This window comes from Vicia villosa, linkage group LG2, assembly GCF_029867415.1.
Source record: "Vicia villosa cultivar HV-30 ecotype Madison, WI linkage group LG2, Vvil1.0, whole genome shotgun sequence".
NCBI classification, from domain to species: Eukaryota; Viridiplantae; Streptophyta; class Magnoliopsida; order Fabales; family Fabaceae; genus Vicia; species Vicia villosa.
The window spans coordinates 152471543-152496485 of NC_081181.1; the positions used below are offsets into that span (position 1 = coordinate 152471543).

General features: G+C 32.8%; 2 protein-coding genes and 1 pseudogene across 3 annotated transcripts; 2 read left to right on the forward strand and 1 right to left on the reverse strand.

The window, feature by feature from the left end:
• Positions 1 to 2479: 2479 nt before the first annotated feature.
• On the forward strand, positions 2480 to 11534 carry LOC131652502 (magnesium-chelatase subunit ChlD, chloroplastic). The gene is made up of 15 exons (XM_058922363.1): positions 2480 to 2804; positions 2985 to 3163; positions 3286 to 3370; positions 3504 to 3820; positions 4313 to 4436; positions 5369 to 5461; positions 6801 to 6896; positions 7496 to 7651; positions 7905 to 8105; positions 8388 to 8543; positions 9314 to 9421; positions 10086 to 10220; positions 10650 to 10811; positions 11123 to 11243; positions 11330 to 11534. Exons 1-15 carry the CDS (start codon positions 2559 to 2561, stop codon positions 11413 to 11415), a joined length of 2265 nt encoding a protein of 754 aa, XP_058778346.1. The 5' UTR covers positions 2480 to 2558; the 3' UTR covers positions 11416 to 11534.
• A 192-nt stretch (positions 11535 to 11726) lies between these two features.
• On the reverse strand, positions 11727 to 14431 carry LOC131652503 (DNA topoisomerase 2-like). Of its 2 annotated transcripts, none has more exons than XM_058922365.1 (9): positions 14292 to 14431; positions 14039 to 14143; positions 13791 to 13952; positions 13373 to 13717; positions 13136 to 13272; positions 12696 to 13044; positions 12401 to 12614; positions 12275 to 12324; positions 11727 to 12171 (listed from the first exon to the last, which is right to left on the reverse strand). In XM_058922365.1, exons 3-9 carry the CDS (start codon positions 13902 to 13904, stop codon positions 11746 to 11748), a joined length of 1635 nt encoding a protein of 544 aa, XP_058778348.1. In that variant the 5' UTR covers positions 13905 to 13952; positions 14039 to 14143; positions 14292 to 14431; the 3' UTR covers positions 11727 to 11745. The 2 variants fall into 2 exon arrangements, with proteins under 2 accessions (XP_058778348.1, XP_058778347.1); XM_058922364.1 differs by having other exon boundaries at positions 14216 to 14426.
• A 5720-nt stretch (positions 14432 to 20151) lies between these two features.
• On the forward strand, positions 20152 to 23166 carry LOC131650359 (protein FAR1-RELATED SEQUENCE 5-like; annotated as a pseudogene).
• The last annotated feature ends 1777 nt before the right edge of the window (positions 23167 to 24943 follow it).

Sequence of the window (24943 nt, forward strand, 5' to 3'; positions counted from 1 at the left end):
GTTTGCTTAAATCAACCGTTTGTGTTAGTATAGAAATGACATAGAGAAAAGAAGTGGGAAAAAATAAAATAAGAAAATAAATGACATAAAATAAAGAGACATGATTAAAGAGATGACACCGATATTTTTAAAGGTTTGGTCGAATGTTGGCCTAGTCCTCTTCCCAAGAGATCTTCTTGAGAGTTTTAATAATGACTTGATTTTTTTTAAGTTATACCCACAAAAATTTGTTACAAGTGAATCAAGAGATTTTACATTGACTTATCCCCCAACCAAAAAAAGAGCTATTACACGAAATGAGCTCGTGAACTGAATATAGATTTTATCAACTAATCTCAATAACAAAACATAACTTTTATTGGCCTAAGTTATATAACCAAACAAATATTTTCACTTGTTTATTTCAAGAACTGAAACATGAACTTTCAAGAGAGTCACACTCTTGAAATAAACAAACAAGGCACGACATCGGTACAAAATTTCATCTCAAGTAGTTTTCACTCACAAGTCGCTAAGACAACTTTTGGTGAAAGAAAACTATTACAGAGAGAGGAATGGAGTAATAAAATAGTAAGAAATAGAAAAACTCTGAGCTCTAGTGTGTTTTCGAATGAGGAGAGACTTCCTTTATATAGGAGAAATTACAGCTAAAAAAGAAACAATCCATGGGCAAAACTAATATGATAATTGATTATGCCAATCGATTGTTCAAGCCACAAATGAAAGATTTTGATATTTAATTGTTACCAATCATCAAAAGACTTGTTCCAATGGATTTTGAGTGTTACAAAACAAAATAATCAATTAGAGCATTAGGACTAGCCATTTATTTTGTTGTAAATCATCTCCAAACTAATAAGTCAATTCCATTATCAATAAAGATTTTAGGTGACACCGATATTTTTAGGACTAACTAGGTCTTACAAATATTTTTAGGTGATTCTAGCAAATAAAGATTCATTCCTCAAAGTTTTTTAAATGTGTGTGTGTGTGTGAGTTTCCTTAGTATCTTAAAAGTTATTCTCATAATTTTACAAAACTTTGGTCACTTAGAAAGATACAGCCGAACAAGCTTTCACACTTCCTCTCTTTCACAACTAAGAAGCTTCAAGATACTTTACCAGATACACCAATCATATAAGCACTTCACTTGAACCTCATTTCTTCTACTCGATGAGTCTTGAAATAGATTTAAGTAAATCACCATCATTAGATAGTTGGAAAAGTATCATCACCGACTTCAACAAGCAACAACATTGTCATCATAAAAAAACCAAGGTAGTCAGCAACATCAAGATCATTGGCTTCTTACATGCAAGCACATAGATCCACACTATCCATCACTGAGAGTGATCCATCTCTTTCCATGTTTTTCAATCATGGAAGAGAATAGAGACATATTTGGTTTAAAACATATTTACAATTAGGTACGTGAAAGAAAAAAATCTTTATAATACAACAAAGTAGTGATTGGATCTACACTACGACTAATGATGTTAAAATTTTTGTTTTAGGACCCGAAACATACTTCTCAGCCAAAAAAACACATTAAAGGAAAAACAAATGCGTTCATAAGTCAACTTAATCGCTATACCAATCGACAAAGTAGCATATTTAGTTGACGATAGTTCTAACAAGGGATTCCTAGTTTGTCATCTACAGACTTGATAAAGCATTAGACTCTAGTCATTGTCTGGTTTTATCAACTAAATACTTGAGGGGCTATTATTTCTGGTATGAGTAAAAGACTAATCCATAGGGTACCAAGTCACCCAAGTCTTAGGAAGCTTGAAGAAAAAAGAAATGGACATGCCTTAAACACACACCTGACCAGGGCTGACTAGCCATGGTAAATTGTCAGATGACAAGGGCTGGTGAGATCCCCTGACATTTGTCCCCTCAAACAATTGTCCACAAGAAGGTTATAGGGCCTTTAGACTTAAACCCTAAATATAAAAACTAATGAACACCTCAAATTCATATACACGTTATTTTGACCTAAAAACCTCAGACTTACGATAACGATTGACTTATGCATTATAGTATTTATAGCCACTCCCTTTTGCCGGGGGCCGACAACAAAAATTCCGACCAAACACTATCATATGTTGATACTCTACTGACAGCGTTGTAAAACTGAGTTCTATATCACAAAAAGTGTGAATGTTTTCTCGCTTATAATTTGAGACAAGTAGAATATTTAGTGAAGTTGATATTTTAATTTTTTTAATGTTACATTTTAATCTTTAAGTTATTTTATTTTTTGAATTAATCGCACATATTCTTTTTATTCTATTTATAAATGTCTCAATTAATGAACCATGTATTTTTAAAATAATATTTATTATTATATTTTTAATTTTAAATATCCACACTACTAAAAAATGCATTATTGCTACTTTGTACTTGTTACTGTAGTTTACTTATTTATTATTTATATTTAATATTTATATCTATTCCATTAATTAACCCTCCAAAATCAAAATAGAAACATAGAAGTAGAGAAGATAAGAAAAGGTGCCACTGTGATTGTTCGTTCTGAAATCAATCAGAATCAAATGGGTTTCACTTTGACTCACACCACTACTTCTCCCAATCTTCAACTCCGATTCCACTCTCTACTTCCTCCTTCATTCACATCAAAACCGTTTCTCTCTTTGCATTCCACATTTCCACCAAAACGCAGCGTTTCAAAGCTTCGCGCTCAATCCGAAAATGGAGCCGTGCTGCAAGCTTCCGAGGAGAAGCTCGATGCTTCCAATTACGGAAGACAGTACTTCCCTCTCGCTGCTGTTATAGGCCAAGTAATTATCCTTTTTTTTTCTTCGTATTTATAATGATTTATATGAAATTGGAATTTATTTAGTTTGCTTTAACGATAGGTGCATTTGAAGGGTTTAGTGGTTACTGGTTAGATATTTGAATGCGAGTTGATTTTTGTTTTCTGTTGAAGATGAATATTGCGAATTGTGGTTGTTATGCAGGATGCTATTAAAACTGCTCTTTTACTTGGGGCTACTGACCCTAGGATTGGAGGGATTGCTATATCAGGAAGGCGAGGAACTGCTAAAACAATAATGGCGCGTGGAATGCATGCGATTCTGCCGCCTATTGAAGTTGTACAAGGTTCCATATCCAATGCAGATCCGTCGTGCCCCGACGAGTAAGGTCACTGGCTTTTTAACTAGGATGAAGCAATATTTGTTTAGTCTTTGTTTCAAAAGCTGTTTTAGATTCTTCTTTTTTCCTTTTTAAAGCTCATTTAGCAAGAGTTAACGTTTGTAGGTGGGAAGATGGTCTTTACAAACGCGTGGAATATGATTCTGATGGAATTGTTAAAACTCATGTCATCAAGTCTCCGTTTGTTCAGGTACTGTTCAGAGAATAAGCTTTTCATGTATGTGATTAGGTTCTAAATAATTCTATCATCCAAGATTCATCTTGATAATTATTTTGAAGATACTTTTTTCCTATAAACTATAGTATGTTTGTTTATGGTTCAGATTCCTCTTGGAGTCACGGAGGACAGACTCATTGGGTCAGTTGATGTTGAGGAGTCTGTGAAGACAGGCACGACTGTTTTCCAACCAGGCCTACTCGCTGAAGCTCATAGAGGTGTTTTATATGTTGATGAAATTAATCTTTTGGACGAGGGTATCAGTAATTTGCTCCTTAATGTACTGACTGAAGGAGTAAATATTGTTGAAAGAGAGGGAATCAGCTTTAGGCACCCATGCAGGCCCCTTCTGATTGCTACCTATAATCCTGACGAGGGTTCTGTTCGGGAACATCTGCTAGACCGTATTGCAATTAATTTGAGGTACTTCTGTAATCTACAATTTTCCCCCTTCAGAATTCTTTTTTATTTAGGGTTTAGGGTTAGTGTGGCGATGAGGCGAATAAGCTACATAATTTCATGAAATTAGAAAAAACTTCAGTGTTTAATGCCAGATAAGTATCATTCCGAGTTCATTAAAAATGTCATGAAGCCATGATAATTAAAATACACTGAAACTGTCCTGAAGTAATGAAAATTCTTTCACTTTCCTCTGCCTCCATTTATCACGCTCACTTTTGTATTTGTCTCTTCATCTCTATCTCTGACAATAGCTGATTCATTGTTATTTCTTACTTTTGAAATCTGACATGGTAAGAAAAATCCATTGAAAAATGTTTTAAGTCGTCGTATTTTTATCAACTAATACAAAATTATCGAATGGTTAAAAAAAAACTTGACCCAAGACTTAGTTAATTAGATTAGTTATCAAAATTTGATCATCTTTCTTGTTTCTAATTATACACTCCTCTGCAGTGCAGATCTTCCAATGAGTTTTGAAAACCGTGTTGAAGCTGTTGGAATTGCAACAGAATTTCAAGATAACTGTAACCAAGTATTTAAAATGGTTGATGAGGATACAGACAACGCAAAGACACAGGTATGCCTAGGAGTGTAATGGGAATCATATCGGAAAAGAAGAACAGATAGGAAATAATAGGATTTTTATTGAATATCACTCTCCTCCCTGAAATTGAATCAAGATGATAGCAAAATCTCAAGGGAGGATGGAAGAACACAAGTTATAGATAGGTACACATAACCCCAGGAAATTTGAAAGTCCCAACACTCCCTTGCAAACTCTGCACCTAATCCAATCGGTTCTCTGTTATTTCCACTCACTACTTATTTGTTGTTGTTTCTGTATTTCTTCTAATTTGATTGTAATCTTTAACTAACTGTTAAAACAGCCGTAACTTGAACTGGCCCTGGTTTTCACTATAGAAACTATCCAAAATTCTATTCCCCTCTACTCACCCTTATTCTTCCGAAGAAACACTTTTTTAATCTGGGTTCTGCCAACAAGAAAACAGAGTAAAGAAGAATAACCTGTAGCCTAAGCTATGCATGCAATAAATAAAATTACTTGGTCTCAAGAGTTACAAGGCGCTGTATGAATTGAATCGCAAATATGATTGTAACAATCATGCATAGGTTCACATTCATAATGCCATTTCTACAATTTTTTTTTTAAAGTGATAATTGAGTTTTTCTTCTTTCTACAATGTAAATACTGCTTATGATAGGTGGTGAGGACCTGCACGATTTTATCCAAATCTGGATTTTTGTGTCAAGTCCAAGCGCAAATAATGCTGTTGGGTCTCCCAGCCGAGACTTAGTAAAACTTACAACGAAATTACTAATGTTAAGAATCTGCTTTTTAGATTCCTTTTGTCTATTTTATTTTGGTCTTTTGGTTTATAGTTAAATGGAACTTCCGAGTTGACAACTTTTATTCCATATTCCACAATGTAGGCTTTGCAGAGTAGATTGACACAAACATTGATATGACTTAATATTTATGAAATGCAGATCATCTTGGCTAGAGAGTATCTCAAGGAAGTTACTATTAGCAAAGAACAATTAAAATACCTGGTTATCGAGGCTTTACGAGGTGGTGTCCAGGTATGTAACAAGTTTTTTTGTTTCGAAAGAAGTTTTTTATATGGTAAATATGATGTACACTACAGATATCCATTGATTGTTAACTTTGGTCGATTCATTTTTTTTTCTTAAGGGAAGCAATTTTTCTACTTTTTAAAGAAGTAAATCACCAAACAGATATCTCATTCTTCTGCTAGTTGAAAATAAATACATTCTTCGAAGTTTCTGCTACATGCTTCAGAATTCAGATAATGTCATAATTCCTTATCATGTATTAAGTTCAAAGACAGATCTTTACCACCAAATCTCTATTTTCTTGAGAGGGCATCAAGATCTCTCTTAATGGTTTGACTTACAGCCTTTCTTGATCTCCCTCTGCTCTACCTATAACTATTAGACTGTCCTTCATCAAATGAGCGGGACAAGAAAACATTGCCTCAATAATTGATCTTTCTATATTTTCACATCTACTAACTAAGTTTAGGAGACTATAAGTGCAATATAAAGTTTGGATACACAAGAAATAACGGGTATAATTGAGGCCAAAGAAGGGTTATAATTTTAAAGGAAATATTCTGGATTTTTTCTTTCTCTATCTCTCTTTTTATGTTGATCACTCATTGAGGTCATTAAATGCAGTATATTTTTCATTCCATAACAAGGTGTTAGAACTGGTATATATTCGAATAAAGTAGGATAAGAAAGGACATAAATTGTAGGATAAATCATCTGCAGAATGGTCTTAAAACTGAGGATATATATATAATCACACACCAGAACATAAAGGAAAGTCTATAGAGACAAGGATGGTTATGTTACAAGGATATCCTCTTCCAAGATTCAAGAGCTTGGTCTCTCCCTCCCAATCCTTAATCCAAATAACTAAATAACCCCCTTTTCCATAACTTTCGTATTTATTAATTCTGAAAACACATAGATGCTATCACACAAGCATAACTGCCTAACTACCTAATTAAGTGACTGCCCAAACCTACCTGGTTCTCCTATGCTATTTATTAGTGACTTGTGGTCTAACACAAGCTCTTCTTTCTCTGAAACTGCTATATGATTTAGTATTTAACCGTGAGTATATATGGTGTCATCATATTTGTTAAGTGTATTGGAGCAGAGGAATATTATGCATTATAGAAGAGAATAGAGGTTTCGGTGCATTGTATAATTTAAAATATGATTTAGTGATACTACATTGGAAGAATTTAAACAAAAGTTTGAAGCAAAGTGTAATGAAATTTGTTAATCTATAAATACTCTATTCAAGAGAAAAACATCCATTGCTCGTCTGAGCTGATATCCTTAGCCATGTGGTTTGATAATTTCGATTACTTGTTATGAACTGCAGGGACACAGAGCTGAGCTGTATGCTGCTCGTGTTGCTAAGTGCTTAGCTGCTCTGGAGGGACGTGAAAAGGTTTATGTGGATGACCTTAAAAAAGCCGTAAGCTTTCCTTAATATTTAAATTTCCGTCTCTGCGGTTCTTATAGCATCCTCCTTGGAACGTAACTACTAAGCGCCAATAGTTTGAAGTGTGGGTTTTTTTTTTTTTCTCTTCATAGCTTTCCTGCTACCCATGAACAATAAGTGGTCAATATTTAGTTTGTGTCCCACCCATTTAAAATATAAATTTGTCTAGTTACTGAAATCTGTTTTAGTTAAATAACTCAATATTATCACTAATTGTTTATAGTGCTGATATCCTCATAAAAAGGAAGGGCAACAAAACAATAATATCCTTGAACTATGCATCCAAAAGATTCATATTTTAATTTTTCTATTATAGTGCAATATTTGCAAAGTCGTGTATTTGGAAGACTCACAGGATGTGCAGGTTGCTAGTGCCTAGTATTACTAAGAATTTGGTTAAATATAATTTTATTACCTCTGCCTTTTGTAAAATGGTTTGATCAAACATCTTGGTTAAGCCCTTTATATGTATTTATGCTCAAGAGCTTTGATCAAGTACAAGTGGTCGTTATTACTTTCTGAATTTTATGAGTCTGTCGGATAAATTGTTTATTGTGTATTTTGTAATGCAGGTAGAATTGGTCATTCTTCCCCGGTCAATCATTACTGATACTCCACCCGAGCAACAAAATCAGCCGCCTCCTCCTCCACCGCCTCCACAAAACCAAGAATCTAACGAAGAACAAAATGAAGAAGAAGAACAAGAAGAGGAAGAGGAAGAGGAAGAGGTTAAGTTAAATCACTTTTCAGAAAGTTAAACAAAAATATTAGGACATCTTTTAAAGTAATAAAATTTTGCTCATTCACAGGAGACCATGCCAAACAAAGTGGGTTTCCTATCTTTTGAAACAAATGTTAATATATGTACTTATTTGTGTAATTTGTTACTGAAATTAAAAATGATGTTTTGTAATAGTTATTCTAAATTTAAACACCTACCTCACTGTATCTATATAACTTGAATGTTGTTTTTCTAAACAGGATGACAAGGATGAAGAGAACGAACAACAACAAGACCAATTACCTGAAGAATTTATCTTTGATGCTGAAGGGGGTTTGGTGGATGAAAAACTTCTCTTCTTTGCCCAACAAGCACAGAGACGCCGTGGGAAGGCTGGAAGGGCAAAAAATGTCATATTTTCAGAGGACAGAGGCCGATACATCAAGCCAATGCTTCCAAAGGTATTCCTTACCCCATTTGTTTGTTCTACAAGTGAAAGTTGAAACATCAAATATAATTAGCTGGTTTGCTGTTTATAATTTTTCTTGGAACTTTGGCGAGCACCAATCGAGTATATATAATCAAATAATTTGATTAGTTCATATCAACTTGCATTTATGTCTTGGTATTCTAATTTAATCACATTTACAGTGTCCACTAAGTAATTTCAAGACTATTTCACTTTCATTACAAATTCAAGTTGTAATGTTTTTCCCCTACTAAATGAAGCCACTGTATGCCAGGGTCCTGTAAAGAGATTAGCAGTTGATGCAACCCTTAGAGCTGCTGCACCTTATCAAAAGTTGCGAAGGGAAAAAGACACTGAAAACCGTAGAAAAGTATATGTTGAAAAAACTGACATGAGGGCAAAGAGAATGGCGCGTAAAGCAGGAGCATTGGTGCTGTTATTCTTCTCTTATATTTTCTGCCATCGTCAGTCTTCACTTATATTTTTCAAAACTTTTAAGGCTGCATACATGTTAATGACTATATAGTTAACAATTGTTGCATCCAACTGAAAAAATATGGCTGATGTTAGGTTATTATTTGGTTTAGATTCTTGGGCTATGTTTGGGAATTTTGGGGGGGGGGGGGGGGGGGGGGGAGGGATTTGGAAGGCTTCCGAAAACGAATTTTTAAAAAAATATAGCAAAATATTTAACAATTTTTTAAAAAATGATTTTGTATAGAATGATAAAAGAGTGTATATCATTACTATATTTTAAATTTTTTGAATACTATAACAACATAAAAGATATTTTCAAAATTGATGTAAGCCCTCCAAAACCCTTTAAAGCCCTCCTTCAATACAAATTTGAGTTCCCCATATTAGGGGGTTTTTGGTGTTATGAATAAAAACAAATCCTCTAAAACCCTCTAAACCAAAATCATTCAATTCTTTCCACTTAATCCTTCTATTTTTTCAAAGCCCTCCCCTCCGCTCCAAACTCCCAAACATAGCCTTGGTGTCTTAATGTCTATAGTGATTAATCCATTCTGATTTTCTTATAGGATTTAAATGTTAATATCTTTGCATCAATACTTTTATTTTACTGGCCATGTAATATAAAATCTCCAGTTTGCTCTGACAATACTTACTACAGAAATATTAAACTGTTAGTGAGTGAGCTTGTATACTATTTTTAAAAAATAATCTCAATTATTGTAGGTCATATTTGTGGTTGATGCCAGTGGAAGCATGGCATTGAACAGAATGCAGAATGCAAAGGGTGCAGCCCTTAAGCTTCTGGCAGAAAGTTATACAAGCAGGGATCAGGTTTGCATGCAACAAATCTTTTAACAATCAATGTGAATTTCTTTATAATTTAATGGCTAATGAAAGTGAGGCTTTATATCATTTCAGAAATTATATGTGCCAATCCACCATGTGAGTTTTGTATAAAAATTTTTAGACAGAACTTGGAAAAAAAGAACAACTTTCATTATTCAATTAAGACACATATGCCCACCTAAAGAAAATTGTCACTGTCCCCTGAGAACTGAAGCAGTTTATAAATTATAACAATTCTTTACTTGCTTGGCTGTGCCTAAGGTGGTACCTGCTATTTTCAGGGTTAGCCAAATGTGGTTGAGTCTAACTCATCCCTACAAAACCGGCTAGTAGGATGAGGATTGCCCCCACTTATAAGCACATGTTCAGGCCATATATTATCCGATGTGTGACTCTTAACAGCCTGTGCATAGCTGGTTATCAATACGCATATTTGCATAATTGCAAATTCTCAAACCAGAATCACTGTTTTAGAATAGAATAATTACAACAAGTTTAATTTGTATATATGATTCATTATATATACCTAATCTTAGCACACTAGAGTTTAATTGATGATATTTGTTGGACTTAACATAAAACAAGATTCATTTATTATGAAACTGTTTCCATAGTTATATTACTAACAATTACTATTCTGGTTTAATAGGTATCTATAATTCCATTCCGTGGAGATTCTGCTGAAGTTCTCCTTCCACCTTCTAGATCAATTGCAATGGCAAGGAAACGTCTTGAAAGACTGCCATGTGGTGGAGGGTCGCCCCTTGCACATGGTCTTACCACAGTATGCAGATTATTTATGATCTCTTGTTTAGTATAGTAACATATTAAAATTTTAAAATTTAAAACAAACAAATTCCACTGAGGTCAAATTTAAAAAACTATGGGCTGCTGTTTATGTTACTCTGAACCTGTTTTTAATATTTTAAATGGTTATTTCCAACTACTGACATGTTTAAGGAATATTGACATTACCACTTATGTGGAAATGACAATGGCCATAAACTCAAAGCAGTAAAGAGATGGACAATGGACAACATCCGTTTGATCTTTGCTTATATTGTATTTATGATTAAGAAATATTAATATAATTTTATATGTATAATCCTCTTTATTTCAGTTTGGTCTTTTCAAGAATCAGAAATAGACTTTGTTCCCCAAAATATATCTTTTGCTGAATCTTAAGCTTATTCTTCTTCCTTAAAATGCCTAGGCTGTTAGGGTTGGATTAAATGCAGAGAAAAGTGGTGATGTTGGACGTATAATGATTGTTGCAATCACGGATGGTCGAGCCAACATATCATTGAAAAGGTCAAATGACCCTGAAGCTGCTGCTGCTAGTGATGCCCCTAAACCTACATCGCAAGAATTGAAGGTAAAGCTAAGCGTTGTAATTAGAAATGTATGGACGTCCAAATGAGATGAACAATTTCCTTAGTAACCAAAGAAATGAGAATCTAAACCTTTAACTTTGGCAACATATTAGAAGCCACACATTCTGTTGTTTTCTTAATCTCTTTTTCTTGAGGAGAAAATTTGTGTTATTATCTTTTTTTTTTTTTTTAATATGCATTACTTTCAATTCAGTCTTCTTAAATATGCATAAGTTCGCAGGATTTTACGTATTACATGTTCAGTTCCAATTTCTCTCAGTCTGAACTAATTATTGACTTTGTTTTAATGAAGGATGAAATTATTGAGGTGGCTGCAAAGATATATAAAACAGGAATGTCTCTCCTTGTCATTGACACTGAAAACAAGTTTGTCTCAACGGGTTTCGCTAAAGAGATTGCTAGAGTTGCTCAAGGTTTGTGTACTGCTATTTTATTGAATAAATGTATTTAATTCCGCAACAGAAGTAAACTGGGTTCATAAAAAATACTCATACTGCAGGGAAGTATTATTATTTGCCAAATGCTTCGGACGCAGTTGTCTCGATGGCAACAAGGGAAGCTTTAGCAGCTCTGAAGAGTTCATGAAACTGAATGAGAAGCAACCAAGCTTGAACCCCCTTCCTGGTAGTTTTTTTACATAATGTTCTTGTAAATTTGGCAACTATAAGTCTAGTGGGAAGAAAGCATATTCTTATCACAAGTTCCATTATTTCGTTTTTTTAATAAGATTTTGTTTTGTTTTGGTGTGAGCATTGCTGCAAATATATATTCTCTTACAAGTAGGCTCCTCAAATTCAGTCACTAATTGTTAGGTGTGTCGACTCGTGAGTCTGGACACAAACAAACAACATGGAAAACTTCATTCTAAAACATATAGGCATAGATATTCATCACATAAACAAATAAGACACTACATCATAAGTCAGATAAAATAGTTGAGATTTTTTCTATATCTTTAAGATACATTTCTTTGGGTGTTGTTTTCTGCATCGTCTCAAGAAGTTTTTCCTTTGTTTTCCTTTCACTCTCCATCCTCTGCAGGCTATCATCGTAGAAAGTGTTAATAGGCATAGATAGAAGATAGTTGTAATCATCACCGAGAATAGGTTCTTTTGGGTTCTCTCCCAATAATTCTTCCTTTTCCAATAATTGTTCTTTTGGCTTCTCTTCCAATAACTTTTCCTTTTCCAATAATTGTTCTTTTGGCTTCTCTTCCGATAAATATTTCTTGAACAATTCTACTGCCTTCTTAATATCCCGAGACGGTTGCCACAATTTTATAAACTTGATTTTGTGGTCCAGACTCTCCATATCATGTTTAAGTTGGTCCACCATAGAAGTCTGCATGGACAGGTTGATTCAATTCATATTAGTTTTGAGTACTAGGTAAATTGAAGGTAAGAATGACCTCTATTTATATTTAAATTTTCCTTAGTAAACTTACCTTTTTTTTCTCATAACAAACCAACCGATATGCTAAAAACTCTTCCAGAACTGAATAAAAACAACATAACTAAGGTTATATACTGCATTAAAAAAATGATAAGTAAAGTGAAAGAATGTGACATACTTGCTATCTCTGTATCATATTTCTTTAGGTTCATATTTTCATCAAGCAGGTGCATATTGTTGATTGAAATGGAAGTTTGAAGATCAAATTCTTCTATTAAACTTTCCATCTCTAGTGAATTCTCTGATTTCTCTGTTTTCTTTGTTTTCTTGGTCTTGGTCTTCTTTGGCTGGATTAAGTCAATTTTGAATCCATTTCCTTCTTCTTCAAAAGACTATATTTAAGAAAAATTTCCATAAATTCACAAGAAAACAATGGTATATATACAAAGTAAGTATTTATTTATATCATTTACCTTAATCTGGCGTGTTTTCCCACGAGGTCCTTCAGTTATAGATGTAAGAAACTCCTCGTAATCTTTTTTACTCTTGGTAAAAGGAATCTCCACAATCAAAAATGTTGTTTCATCTTTTATTCGGACATCGCCCTTCACCAAGAAAGATCCCACTTTATTTGGGTCTTCTTTAATGGTTCCTGAAAATCCCTTGTACCATGGAGTCATGCGATCAAGTGGTTTATCCATCAACCACTTTTTAATATTTTTAATAATATCCGATGGTTTATAATTGGGAATATTGGAACTCCAACCTACAGCTATTCCTTTACAGCCGTTAACCAGAATCATAGGCAAAATGGGCTGGTAGCTGTATCACAAATATTGAATTTGAATTTGAATAAGCTATGTGTACTCAATTTATATTATAATGAATGAACACAAAACAGGAAAAAAATTACCAATATGGTTCAATGGATTTCCCATCTTCATTCAAGTAATTAAGAAACTTATCATCTTCCTCCAGGAAAAGGAGGCGTGTAATACTATTAAGCTTAACGTGAACGTATCTATCCGTTGAATAATGGTCTTTACCGTGCTGAAAAGAGAAAATTAGGGTTAGAAATAAGAATAGTCACACATTTAGACAACATATTTAACCTAATTAATAAAATAAAATAGCAGCACGTTCATCTTACTGTTTCATTACTGTCTAAAGTACCCAATGGTATGAGAAGAGGGATGTTGTTACTTCCTGCATAATCTTGTGACATTTTAATCACGGCTTCAGACATACCACGTGGGCCATGTTTGTAACTAGTCCGCTCAGACACCGTACCAATTAAATTGTCAATACGGTTTGATCTCATGTCATTGTCTACTAATAAGCCAAAAAGAATCTTTCTCCTCACTTTTGTAAGACCATCGAGCAATGAAGGAAGGGACCTTTGAAGATCAGCTCTGGCATAAAATACTAACTCATTGTTGATGAAACTTGCATAACTTGTACTTTTGGCCTTTAAATAATTGTCATGCTCACCCATCTAAATAAAATAAAAAAATGAAGTTAGGTCTAAATTTATAAATGAAGTTTTTAAACAAGGTTATGATAGTAACCTCAGCAATCCTATTCATCCATTTCTTTCGGGGTAGTGGATCAGATCCGAATGCAACATCAATAGCATTATCATCTCCGTCTTCCCACATAAAATATTTTATATGTTGTTCCATATTTTGAAAATACCCCCTTCCTTCCTCAGGAGTGTGTGAACCCAGCCCCTGCAAACCACAACAGCATCAAAAGTATTAAAATAAAGTCGGTTAAAGTGTAAACCTAGATTTCCCTTATCAACAACAAATCCTACCTTGTAATATCTTGTCTCCCAACTAGATAAATCTTTGCGCTCTTTTTTCCAAGTTTCATACTGCTCAATAGAGTAAAATGTTTGTTCTTTGTCACTTTTTTTGATCTGCAAAAATAAGTTTTATAAGTCAATTAGAGCCAGAGAAAATATTGAATGTCTGAAACTGAGACAATCAACCATGTCAGTTAGGTTGGTTCCATTCAAAACTTCAGATGGTTTAATCGATAAGAAAGATGAGATGAGATGAGGAAACCTAAAAATTAAAACCCAAAACAGGGTAAAGTTTCAAAATCTCCATGATCAACCGGGTCGAATTTCAAAATCTGGTTTAGCGAGATGAGATGAAGAAACCTTAAGGTTTGAAATCAGACAAATTGGCATTTAAAGTGACAGAAAACCCACAGCTACACTCTTATGGAGAAACATTCCGGACCCACCAATTATTTTGATGACATGGGTTATTAAAATTATAATTTATTATTTAAATATTATGGTCACTTATGTTACTTTTATGTGAAACAATCGACAACAGCAATGAAAGTGAGAATTAGACTGATATTATTTTTAAGCAGTATTTTGAAATTGATTTTGAAAATTTAAGGGTTGAGTTTAAGGTTAATATAATAAAATGAGTAAAATTTATAAAATAAATAATATAAGAAAACTAATTATTATGCAGTTAACGACAAAAACTAACCTTGATTATTGGTGTATGAAATTGGGACAAAAAGTTTGGAGTTTTGATTAGTGTGGGCCATAGCATATACATTAAGTTTATAATCAACCCTTTAATGTGTGAGCCATCGGGATCCTGAGTTTATTAAAGACAAAAATATTAAAAATTACAATTTGGTGAAAACTAAAAGAAACAAATAAATATAAAGAATAAAGTTAAAAAAAGTTTTACCTGATCGCACATTATAATTACATGACCGTATCTCAATTTTTTTTTATGGTTATCACGGTCTGGAAGTCCTAAAATTGTGATTAATGATTGAATTGGTTTACTATTCATTATATCTAACACAGTTGACTTGCTGACATTTAGAATTTTTCCATTTATTGGAAATATGCCATAATATTCTTTACTTTGACTTATAGTAGAAAGTCCTTCCCTCTTCAAACAAAATAAAATATATTAGAATTTAAAAATATAAACCCAAATTTAAAATACGACGGATATAATAAATACTAGATACTTACTACAAATGAAGTGGCACAATCTCCTTCTACTAATATTAGAGTACACTTGTTAGATAAATGTGTGCCAGCTAATTCTGCATCAACAAGTTTTGGTATCGAACGTGGTGATTTTGATTTAATTGGAAATATGATAGTGCTTTCTGGATCAAAATTCTTTTTTGTTGTACTAAATATTTCTTTTGGTTTTACTTTCACCGTAATTTTTTTTGATAAACTCTTAACACAAATCTCAATGCTGTCATTCTTTTTGCCATTTGTCATTGTTTATTGTCTAACAATTATCGATAAGGATATACAATGTTTACACAATGTTTACTTATGACAATTTATAGATTTAAAAACCAATCTTAATGTAATATTTGATTTAACGATCTAAATCAAATATTACATTAAACTTTGATTTAGATTTTATTAATAAATTAAAATTTGATTTATGATTTTATAATCTTAATTTTACATTAAACTTTGATTTAGATTCTATTAACAAATTAAGATTTGATTTATGATATTATAATTCTATTAATAAATTAAAATTTGATTTATGATTTTATAATCTTAATTTTACATTAGATTTAGATTCTATTAACAAATTAAAATTTGATTTATGATTTTATAATCTTAATTTTACATTAAACTTTGATTTAGATTCTATTAACAAATTAAAATTTGATTTATGATATACTAATTTCGATTTGATTTATAATTTTGTAATTTGATCCAGAACATAATTTATGAGTTGGGAAACTACATATGCTATTAATTGTTAATTATAGTTGGTCGAATAGCATATAGAGTGCTACAAAATAATATTACATTAGCTATCATATTTTAACTACAGATTATATCAGTAGTTAATGTCAAATTGGTATAATAGTAAAATTCAATTAAAAATAAGAGGAAAGCTAGACTTACACCAAAACATACATTAACACCGTATATATCTACTAGTAGATATACATTTCTTTTTTTTTAATAATTTCTTTTTGCTTTGGTATTTGTGTCACATTCTGAATGCATTAAGAAAATTACGGTGTACATACGATGTGTTAATAATTGGGTGTATACATAGCACACCTCTAAAAATAATATTTCCTTTAAAAACATTACCCTTTATTATTATTGTTATTATTATTATTATTATTGTTATTATTATTATTATTATTATTATTATTATTATTATTATTGTTATATTGTTTATTTATTTATACTTGTTATCTTATCCCTCTAAGTATTCAGAATAAACACAGTTCACTCTCAGAATGGCCCTCTCCCTTTCATGCAAAACTCAGAACGAAATTCAGAAACCGTAGGGCTCTCGATCTCTCAATCGATCTCGTGGTGACTCTCGTCGATCAATATGTCTGCTATCCTCACCTTTTCTGGTCATCGATCTTTAACAACCCGAATCAATCAAGCTCTACACAGTTCTTAAAATCTGATGAGGAATTGCCAAGCCTCTTGTAGGTTTTCGATCATCAATTTTCGCTTCAGTTTTTCTCAAGTCTTAGTCTTTCTCATTTTTTTGTTTGTGTGAATCTGTTCAGGCAGAAGAGGAGGGACTCATGTTGCAGTAGTGAAGATACTCAACAATTTGAGAGTGGAGTACAACCTTATGTTACTCAAGTCCTCATGGTAATTTTCACCTTATTATTATAGTCCTCAAATATGTGAAAAAAACAACTTAGTCTTTTAAATTGAACCATGTATGTCAATTTAGTCATTTTTTTCAAATTTAATACTACGATTTTAAAGGTTCTATACATGTTTTGATGATGCTAGAGACTATTCAAGTTAACGTACAAGTCTTTCATTGATTTTGATAGATATTCACTAGTGAGATATTTTGATGGAGGGACTAAATTGATTGACATACATTCTTCAATTTCAGAAACTAATTTTCTAATTCGTAAATTTGAGGGACTAAATTGTTCGACCTTGATCATTTGAGGACCAAAATACAAATTTACTCAATAGTGGTAGTTTTTGTTTTATTTTTATTTTTGAATGAGGAACACGCGACATTTTCATGAAGCTGCATGTAGAATTTTCCAAAGAGAAATAATACTCTTGACATCAAAATACTATTTTTGAAATGTGTCAGTTGTAGATGATAAGAAGTTAGAGAGAGACAGAGATAAATATAAATTTACATGCTTGTTTACTTCCCGTTAGCAGCTCTTCGATTTCCTATAAGCTAAGTGTTTGATCATGACATTTTCTAGTCAAATATTTAAAAGAAAACCATTGAACGGTTCTGAGTTTTTGTTATGCCAGCTCAGAAAATTCTTTACTTCTGTATTTTATTTATGAGCGAAGATGGTATATGATCCTTAGGATTCGTCGAAATTATTGGTTCTTAGTAATAGTTTATAAACCTGATTAGAAGTCTCAATTTTTCCTCTAGATGTTTAGTGACTAACAACTGAATATTTTATGCATTAAGGTACTTATTGTAACTACTGAATCAGATTCACAATACAAGGGTATTAAAGTGGCAAGGCCCTAGTCCACCAGTTGGATTCCAGGTGTGTAAAATCTTCAGACTTGTTCAGTTTCTCATGCATGCTCATGAGCGTCTCCGCCATTTCAAAAAGGTAGTCAACAAGATCTTTTCATATGTATCTTAAGCATGGAAGCATGTGAATTTTTTTTTACTTGGAAAATGGCATGATACTCTGATAATGATCTTTTCATAGTATTATTAACAAACTTTGATGTTTTCATTACCCAATAATGATATGGGCTTACTAACTACTAAGCTCTTCGAGATATCAAATATCTCTTACTCTTTGTAGATGCACTATTATGTCCACCTTTGATTCCTTTTAAATCTAAACTAGCTAAAGTTTGAAATTACCTTATAAAATGATTAATACATTATTCACTTTTAAACTTTGAATAAACTTAAAAGATGCCTTTTGTCTGCAATAAAGTCCTATGTCAGCATTTGATATTGTTTGTTCTCAATAGAGCAAGACTGACTAGATTTCAATGTGCGTCTCTAATAGGTGGCGGCTCGCACTGGATAAGGAAGGATCTCAGAAAGATGATACTACTATGAGTGGTAGTGATCAAGATTTGAGCTCCAGCTCTGAAGAAGTAGAAATTATTTGGTTTGAGATCATTCTGTTTTAGAGTTAGTGAAGTGTGTAAAGCAGGGATGCCTAATTAAAACGATTAGAGTTAACGTTTAGGGCTGCAGCATCCAATATCGGGAATTATAGTAACCAACATGTATTTTTAGAAGGCTACTCTATCTACTGGGATCATGATTAATGATATACAAACACAAATAGGTATGCTCAAAGGGTCTTCTTTGTTTCATACTACCCCTTTGGTGTAGGACATTGATGGATTTTTCTCTTAACCAAGACAAAGTAGCAGCTTGTCGAAGATCTGTAAGAGACCATCAAGGTCCTTTTGTCCATTTTTTGGATATAATCTTGAGTTTTTGCACAATCATGTAAACAAATTTGTGGGGGCATAAGACATGGATGGAGAATTGTAGATGCAATATATAAAAGAGATAGAAGACTATAGTGAATTTTTTGGTACACATGATAATTTGCATGATTTATCATATAGAATTGTAGAGAGTAAATAAAATAGAAATGAAAAATAAAAGCATAACGAAAATAAACTTAGTGTTTCCATAATTCCAGAGCAGATGAGGACTGCTGTTTCAGGCATGCTATAGCCCAAAATTGTTAATTGCTTTTTAAATATAAAATAATGCATTTTGGATGAGTTTTATAATGCTTTGGAGACAACAGTTATGTTATTATATAACTAATGCTGAAATTTTGTGCAGTGGATACTTCATGATTGAAGTGATGGGCAGCACTTGAAGAATTGCTACGATGCTATTCCCGACGAAGGAAAGGTGGTTGTTTTAGATGGGAATGGATCCCCTAACTTTTGCGCGGCAACTGCTTTCTAACTTTCATCAAATCATAGACGTTCAATTAATCTAATAACCTATTTTATGCCACGTTTTCACTATTGTATTTTTTATATAAAAAAGCAAAAGAAAGTATCTGAATACAAAATCAAAAAACCATGACCCTGTTGATATTTCATCTCCTTCGTCGTGTGAATTCATCTTCTTATCACAATGGAGCTTAGTTATCATCTCTATGTATTTGATTGTCATCATCATCACCATTGAGCTTCGCTATTACCGATCATCTTTGTTGTTCAGTTTCGCCGTCGCCGTCGAACTTCATCGTTGCAACATTTTTGTGTCATCACCATCAACGTTGAGTTTCGCTATTATCGATTGTCTTTGTCGTTCAATTTCGCCGTCGCCGTCGAACTTCATCGTTGCAAAATCTTTGATCATTGTCATGTGAATTCATCTTCTTATCACAATGGAGCTTAGTTATCATCTCTATGTATTTGATTGTCATCATCATCACCATTGAGCTTCGCTATTACCGATCATCTTTGTTGTTCAGTTTCGCCGTCGCCGTCGAACTTCATCGTTGCAACATTTTTGTGTCATCACCATCAACGTTGAGTTTCGCTATTATCGATTGTCTTTGTCGTTCAATTTCGCCGTCGCCGTCGAACTTCATCGTTGCAAAATCTTTGATCATTGTCGCTGTTCAGGTTTCTTCTGTATATATACTTGTTGTAGTAGTAATAGCACCACCATTTCATATTTTTAATTTTCTTCTTTGTTTTCTGGTTCTATGTCATTGTGTGTTTGGTGTATTTTTTTTAGGTATTTTATAGTAATTTGTTTATATTTTCTTTTGATTGATTTTGTTACATTCTTAATAAGTTCATCTAAATTATTTTGTGGTTCTTTATGAAGTGTATGTGTCTGTTGTTTTAATTATTTGAAAGACTTAATGTTGTTTTTCTTCTAAAATCAGGTAATAAGATACAAATAGAGTGTGATTATTATGGCATCTTCAAGTATTGATTGGAAGCCATTGGTTGGTATGAAGTTTGACTCAATAGAAACAGCTTATCAGTTTTGTCTCGCATACGGTGCACATGTTGGCTTTGGTGTTAGAAAACGTTATGTGAACAAAAGTAAAAAAGATGGTACTATATCATCATTTGTTTGTAGTAAGGAAGGATTACGACAACCTGACAAGAGATATGTCTTTGCTAGCAACCATAGAGCTGAGACCATAACAGATTGAAAAGCAAGGAACGCTCTTGTGTTGAAAAATGGAAAAATTGTCATTCATGAATTTGTACAAGACCATAATCACCCTCTACAACCACCAGAGACAACACACATGCTTGCATCACATATAAAGATAATTGAAGTCCAAGCGCATGAGATTGATCTAGCTGATGACTCTGGATTGAGACAAAAATCAACATTTCAACTCATGAGCAAACATGCGAGGCACAAAGCTAATCTTGGATATACACGTTTGGATGTAAAAAATTACCTTAAAGCAAGAAGACAAAGAAGTATGGTGTATGGCGAGGCCGGATGTCTTTCACAATATTTTCAACGACAATTGTTGGATAATCCATCTTTTTTTCATGCATACCAGATGGATATAGAAGAACAAATCACCAATATGTTTTGGTGTGATGCAAATATGGTGTTAGATTACGGTTATTTTGGGGATGTGGTGTCATTGGATACTACATACTGTACTAATCATGCTAATTGGCCACTTGCTCTATTTTCCGGTTTCAACCACCATAGGGGTTCAATCATTTTTGGTGCAGCACTATTGTATGATGAGACAATTGAATCATTTAAATGGTTGTTTGAGACATTCTTACAAGCACATAGTAAAAAAAAAATCAAAGACTGTCTTTACTGATCAAGATCAGGTAATGTCTAGAGCTCTTGCTGAAGTGATGCCTGAGACTTACCATGCTTTATGCACGTGGCACTTGTCGCAGAATGGAATTAAACACCTTAGAAATTTGATGAAAGGAGGAAGTTATTTTTTAAGAGATTTCAAGAAATGCATGTATGAGTTTGACACGGAAGAAGATTTAAGACAGCTTGGAAGGACTTGGTCAATCAATATAATCTTCATGAAAATAGATGGATCAAATCAGTTTATGTTATAAAAAGAAAATGGGCTTCATGTTACATGAAGAAAACATTCACACTTGGCATGCTAAGTACACAACTTAGTGAAAGTTTGAATGCAAACTTCAAATCTTGCATGAAACCAAATGTGGATATTATACAGTTTTTCAAACACTTTGAACAAGTTGTTGAGGAGAAGAGAGGAAACAAATTGACTTGTGAGTATGAGTCCAAACACAAGCTTGCAAGGTTGAGATATGAGACATCTCCAATACTAATACAAATGGGAAAGATTTATACTCATGCTGTATTTGATTTATTCCAAAACGAGTTTAAGTTATTCTTAGCAATGAGCATACTAGAGAGAAGTGAGTCTCACTCTTTATGCAAATAAGTGAGTCTCACTCATTTAACCGTGCTTCATCCTCTATATCTTGTAGTTGTAGAAAATTTGAGACATTTGACATACTTTGTTCCCACGCATTAAAAGTGTTTGAAGCAAATGATGTTAAGGTTGTTCCTGACGAGTATATTTTAAGAAGGTGGACATTAGAAGCTCGTTGCGGTGTTGTGCAAGATTTGAGGGGGAAAGAGGTGGAAGGTGATCCAAAGTTATCTATCACGCGAGAATTTAGAAACGTTGTTTCTAAATCCATTCGAGTAGCTACTAACGCATCTCCTTTTGAAGAGTGTCTTGAGATTGTAGATAACACGGTTGATTTCCTGAATAAAGAATTAATGGAATTTAACTTACAAGCCAAAAACAACAATGCTAATAATCCGACATTTGTGACTAATGATGTTACACAACCCAGTGGATTCAAGATACGGTCTGGCTCAAAAAAACAAAAGAGACGCAAGGGTTGGGTTGAGATTATGAAGAATAGAAAGAAAAATGCATAACCTAGAAAACAATCACAATGTCAAATATCTCAGGTATATATGTTGACATATATAGTCATTTAATTTTACCACCTAAGGGTAGGGGTTGACATATAAATAACTGGTTTTAGGTTTACAAGTATAGTAATTTAATTTAATTTTACATTATTGTTTTAGGAAAAAGACGCAGCAAGTCATCTTTCAAAGACAATATCATGTTCGGCACCTCCAACTTACGAGCCGCCTCAAACACAAGATGGTCAACTTAGTTTTACAGCACTTTTGATGGTAATTTCCAATGTTTCGATTATGAATTTGGCTGGATAATTTTGTTGCTGCATAATTTTGCTTGAATAACTTTGTTAAATTAGACTGAATTTTGCTGCATAACTTTGTCGAATTCGGTTGCACTATTTTTTCGAATTCGGATGCATAACTTTGTTAAATTAGACTGAATTTGGCTGCATAATTTTTTCGAATTCGGCTGCATAGTTTCGTCGAATTTTGCTGCATAACTTTGCTAAATTTGGCTGAATTTGACAGCATAGTTTTGTCGAATTCGGCTGCACAATTTTGTCAAATTCGGATGCATAAATTTGTTAAATTTGACTGAATTTTGCTGCATAACTTTGTCAAATTCGGCTGCACTATTTTTTTTTTCGAATTTGGATGCATAACTTTGTTAAATTAGACTGAATTTGGCTGCATAATTTTGTCAAATTCGGCTGCATAGTTTCGTCGAATTTTGCTGCATAACTTTGCTAAATTTGGCTGAATTTGACAACATAGTTTTGTCGAAATCGGCTCCATAATTTTGTCAAATTCGGATGCATAACTTTGTTAAATTGGACTGAATTTGGCTGCATAATTTTGTTGAATTCGGCTACATAGTTTTGTCCAATTCTGGTGCATAACTTTGTTAAATTGGACTTAGTTTGACACCATAAGTTTCTTATGATATTAATTAGTTTGTATTATTATGCAGGCACCTTTCAATGCCACAAACATTGCAATATTGGATTAAGTGATTCAACAACTATTTCAAGAAAAACGAGTTGTTTGACCATAATATTATACTTTTTGGTACTGATAGTATTTTGATATTGTTCTGTATTCTAATTTTTTGAAATAGTAATGTTCAATCAAATTAACTAGAAACATAACATTTGAAGAACAAGCTAACTTGAAACATAACAGGTTTTTGGTACTGATATTATTTCATATTAGTTTGTATTCTTTATATTCTAGTTTAAATTGTATTATGGTACAAGACAATATGTAACTAACTAGAAATATATCAAGTATATCATTTCATATTAGTTTGTACAAGACAATGTGTAATCTAGGTTAAATTGTATTATATTAGAAGACACCATGTAGCTAATTCATTAATTCTTTTCAAACTAAAGAAATCCTTTACAGAAAGAAAAAATACAAGCAGAAGGTAAGAAGAAAAAATAATTACAAGATAATGTATAACTCCCATTCAGCAAAAACTCCTTAAGGGCCCGTTTGTTTTGGCTTTTTTTAAAAATGATTTTTATAGTGTAATCAAATTTTGTGAAAAAATTTTTTACAAAGAAACTTTTTATAAAAGCTTCAAATGAAAATTTTGTTTGAATAGTTATTCTTAAAATGTTATTTTAGGTGTTTCATCTATTTATGGGAAAAAAATTGGATATCAAAATTTCAAAAAATCACTTAATTTTGAAGCTATTTCAAATAGATTTTCATAAAAATCATTTTTAAAATACGACTTTCTGAAAAAATTATGATTTTGACAAAGTTTTGGTCTTCAATTATGTATGTTTATGTTATAAGATGTCAAAATTAGTGTTTCATTTTAGAAAAAACGAATATAAAAAAATTTATAATATTTTAAAAAACGGTTTTAGAAAATCTATTTTAAAAAATACAAAGAAAAAATCCATTTTTTTGAATCTGAAACAAACTGGCCCTAAATGTTACTATCAACATGATAAGCCTAAATCTCAATACACATCTCTAACAAGCCATATACCATAACACTCTTTTTACATCAATCATAAACAATCTTTGTCACAATATTCTATTGCTACTGTGCCTATGCTTCAACACCAATTTGTTACAATCTTGCCACAATATTCAACTGATATAAAGACTCAATACACATCAATTAATTCGCGTCATGAAAACTCAATAGATTTCACTTGGAATACTTGCGTTTCTACCAATAACAAATACGACAGTTGAAGGTTGGATACGATGGGGGCAAATGAAAGTCGGGATGCGGCAGCAGAGTTATTGAAATGCCGACACGGTGAGGACTATAAAAATAATGGTAGTGAAAGTCGGAATGCGGCAGCAAAGTTATCGGAATGCCGACATAGAGAGGGCTGTAAAAATAATGGTAGAGAAAGTTTAGATGCACCAACAAAATCATATCAAAATGGCGGTTATAAAATTTTGATGAAGATAGCCGGAAGTGGGTGAAAACGATGAAAGACGACAATGGCTACAGAAAAGAATGAAATGGTGGTGGGTTTGGAGAAGATAACCTAGTGAGAAACTGTTAAATTAAAGTAGTTCAATTTTTATTTGTTTTTCAAAAAATAAAAGGTGATACGTGGCATCATCCTATGAATGGTAAAGGTAGAAGGCAGTTTGCGGGCTAAAGGCAGAGAATCCGCTCCCGTTTTGGATACAGTTATGTTTGAGGTTGAGTTTGAGTGACTGTCTCTTCTAAACTTTGTTTATAGAATGTTTTGATCAGCTGGCTAGTAACTCAACATCATTGTCTTCAAAGGGAAGATTTCACATAT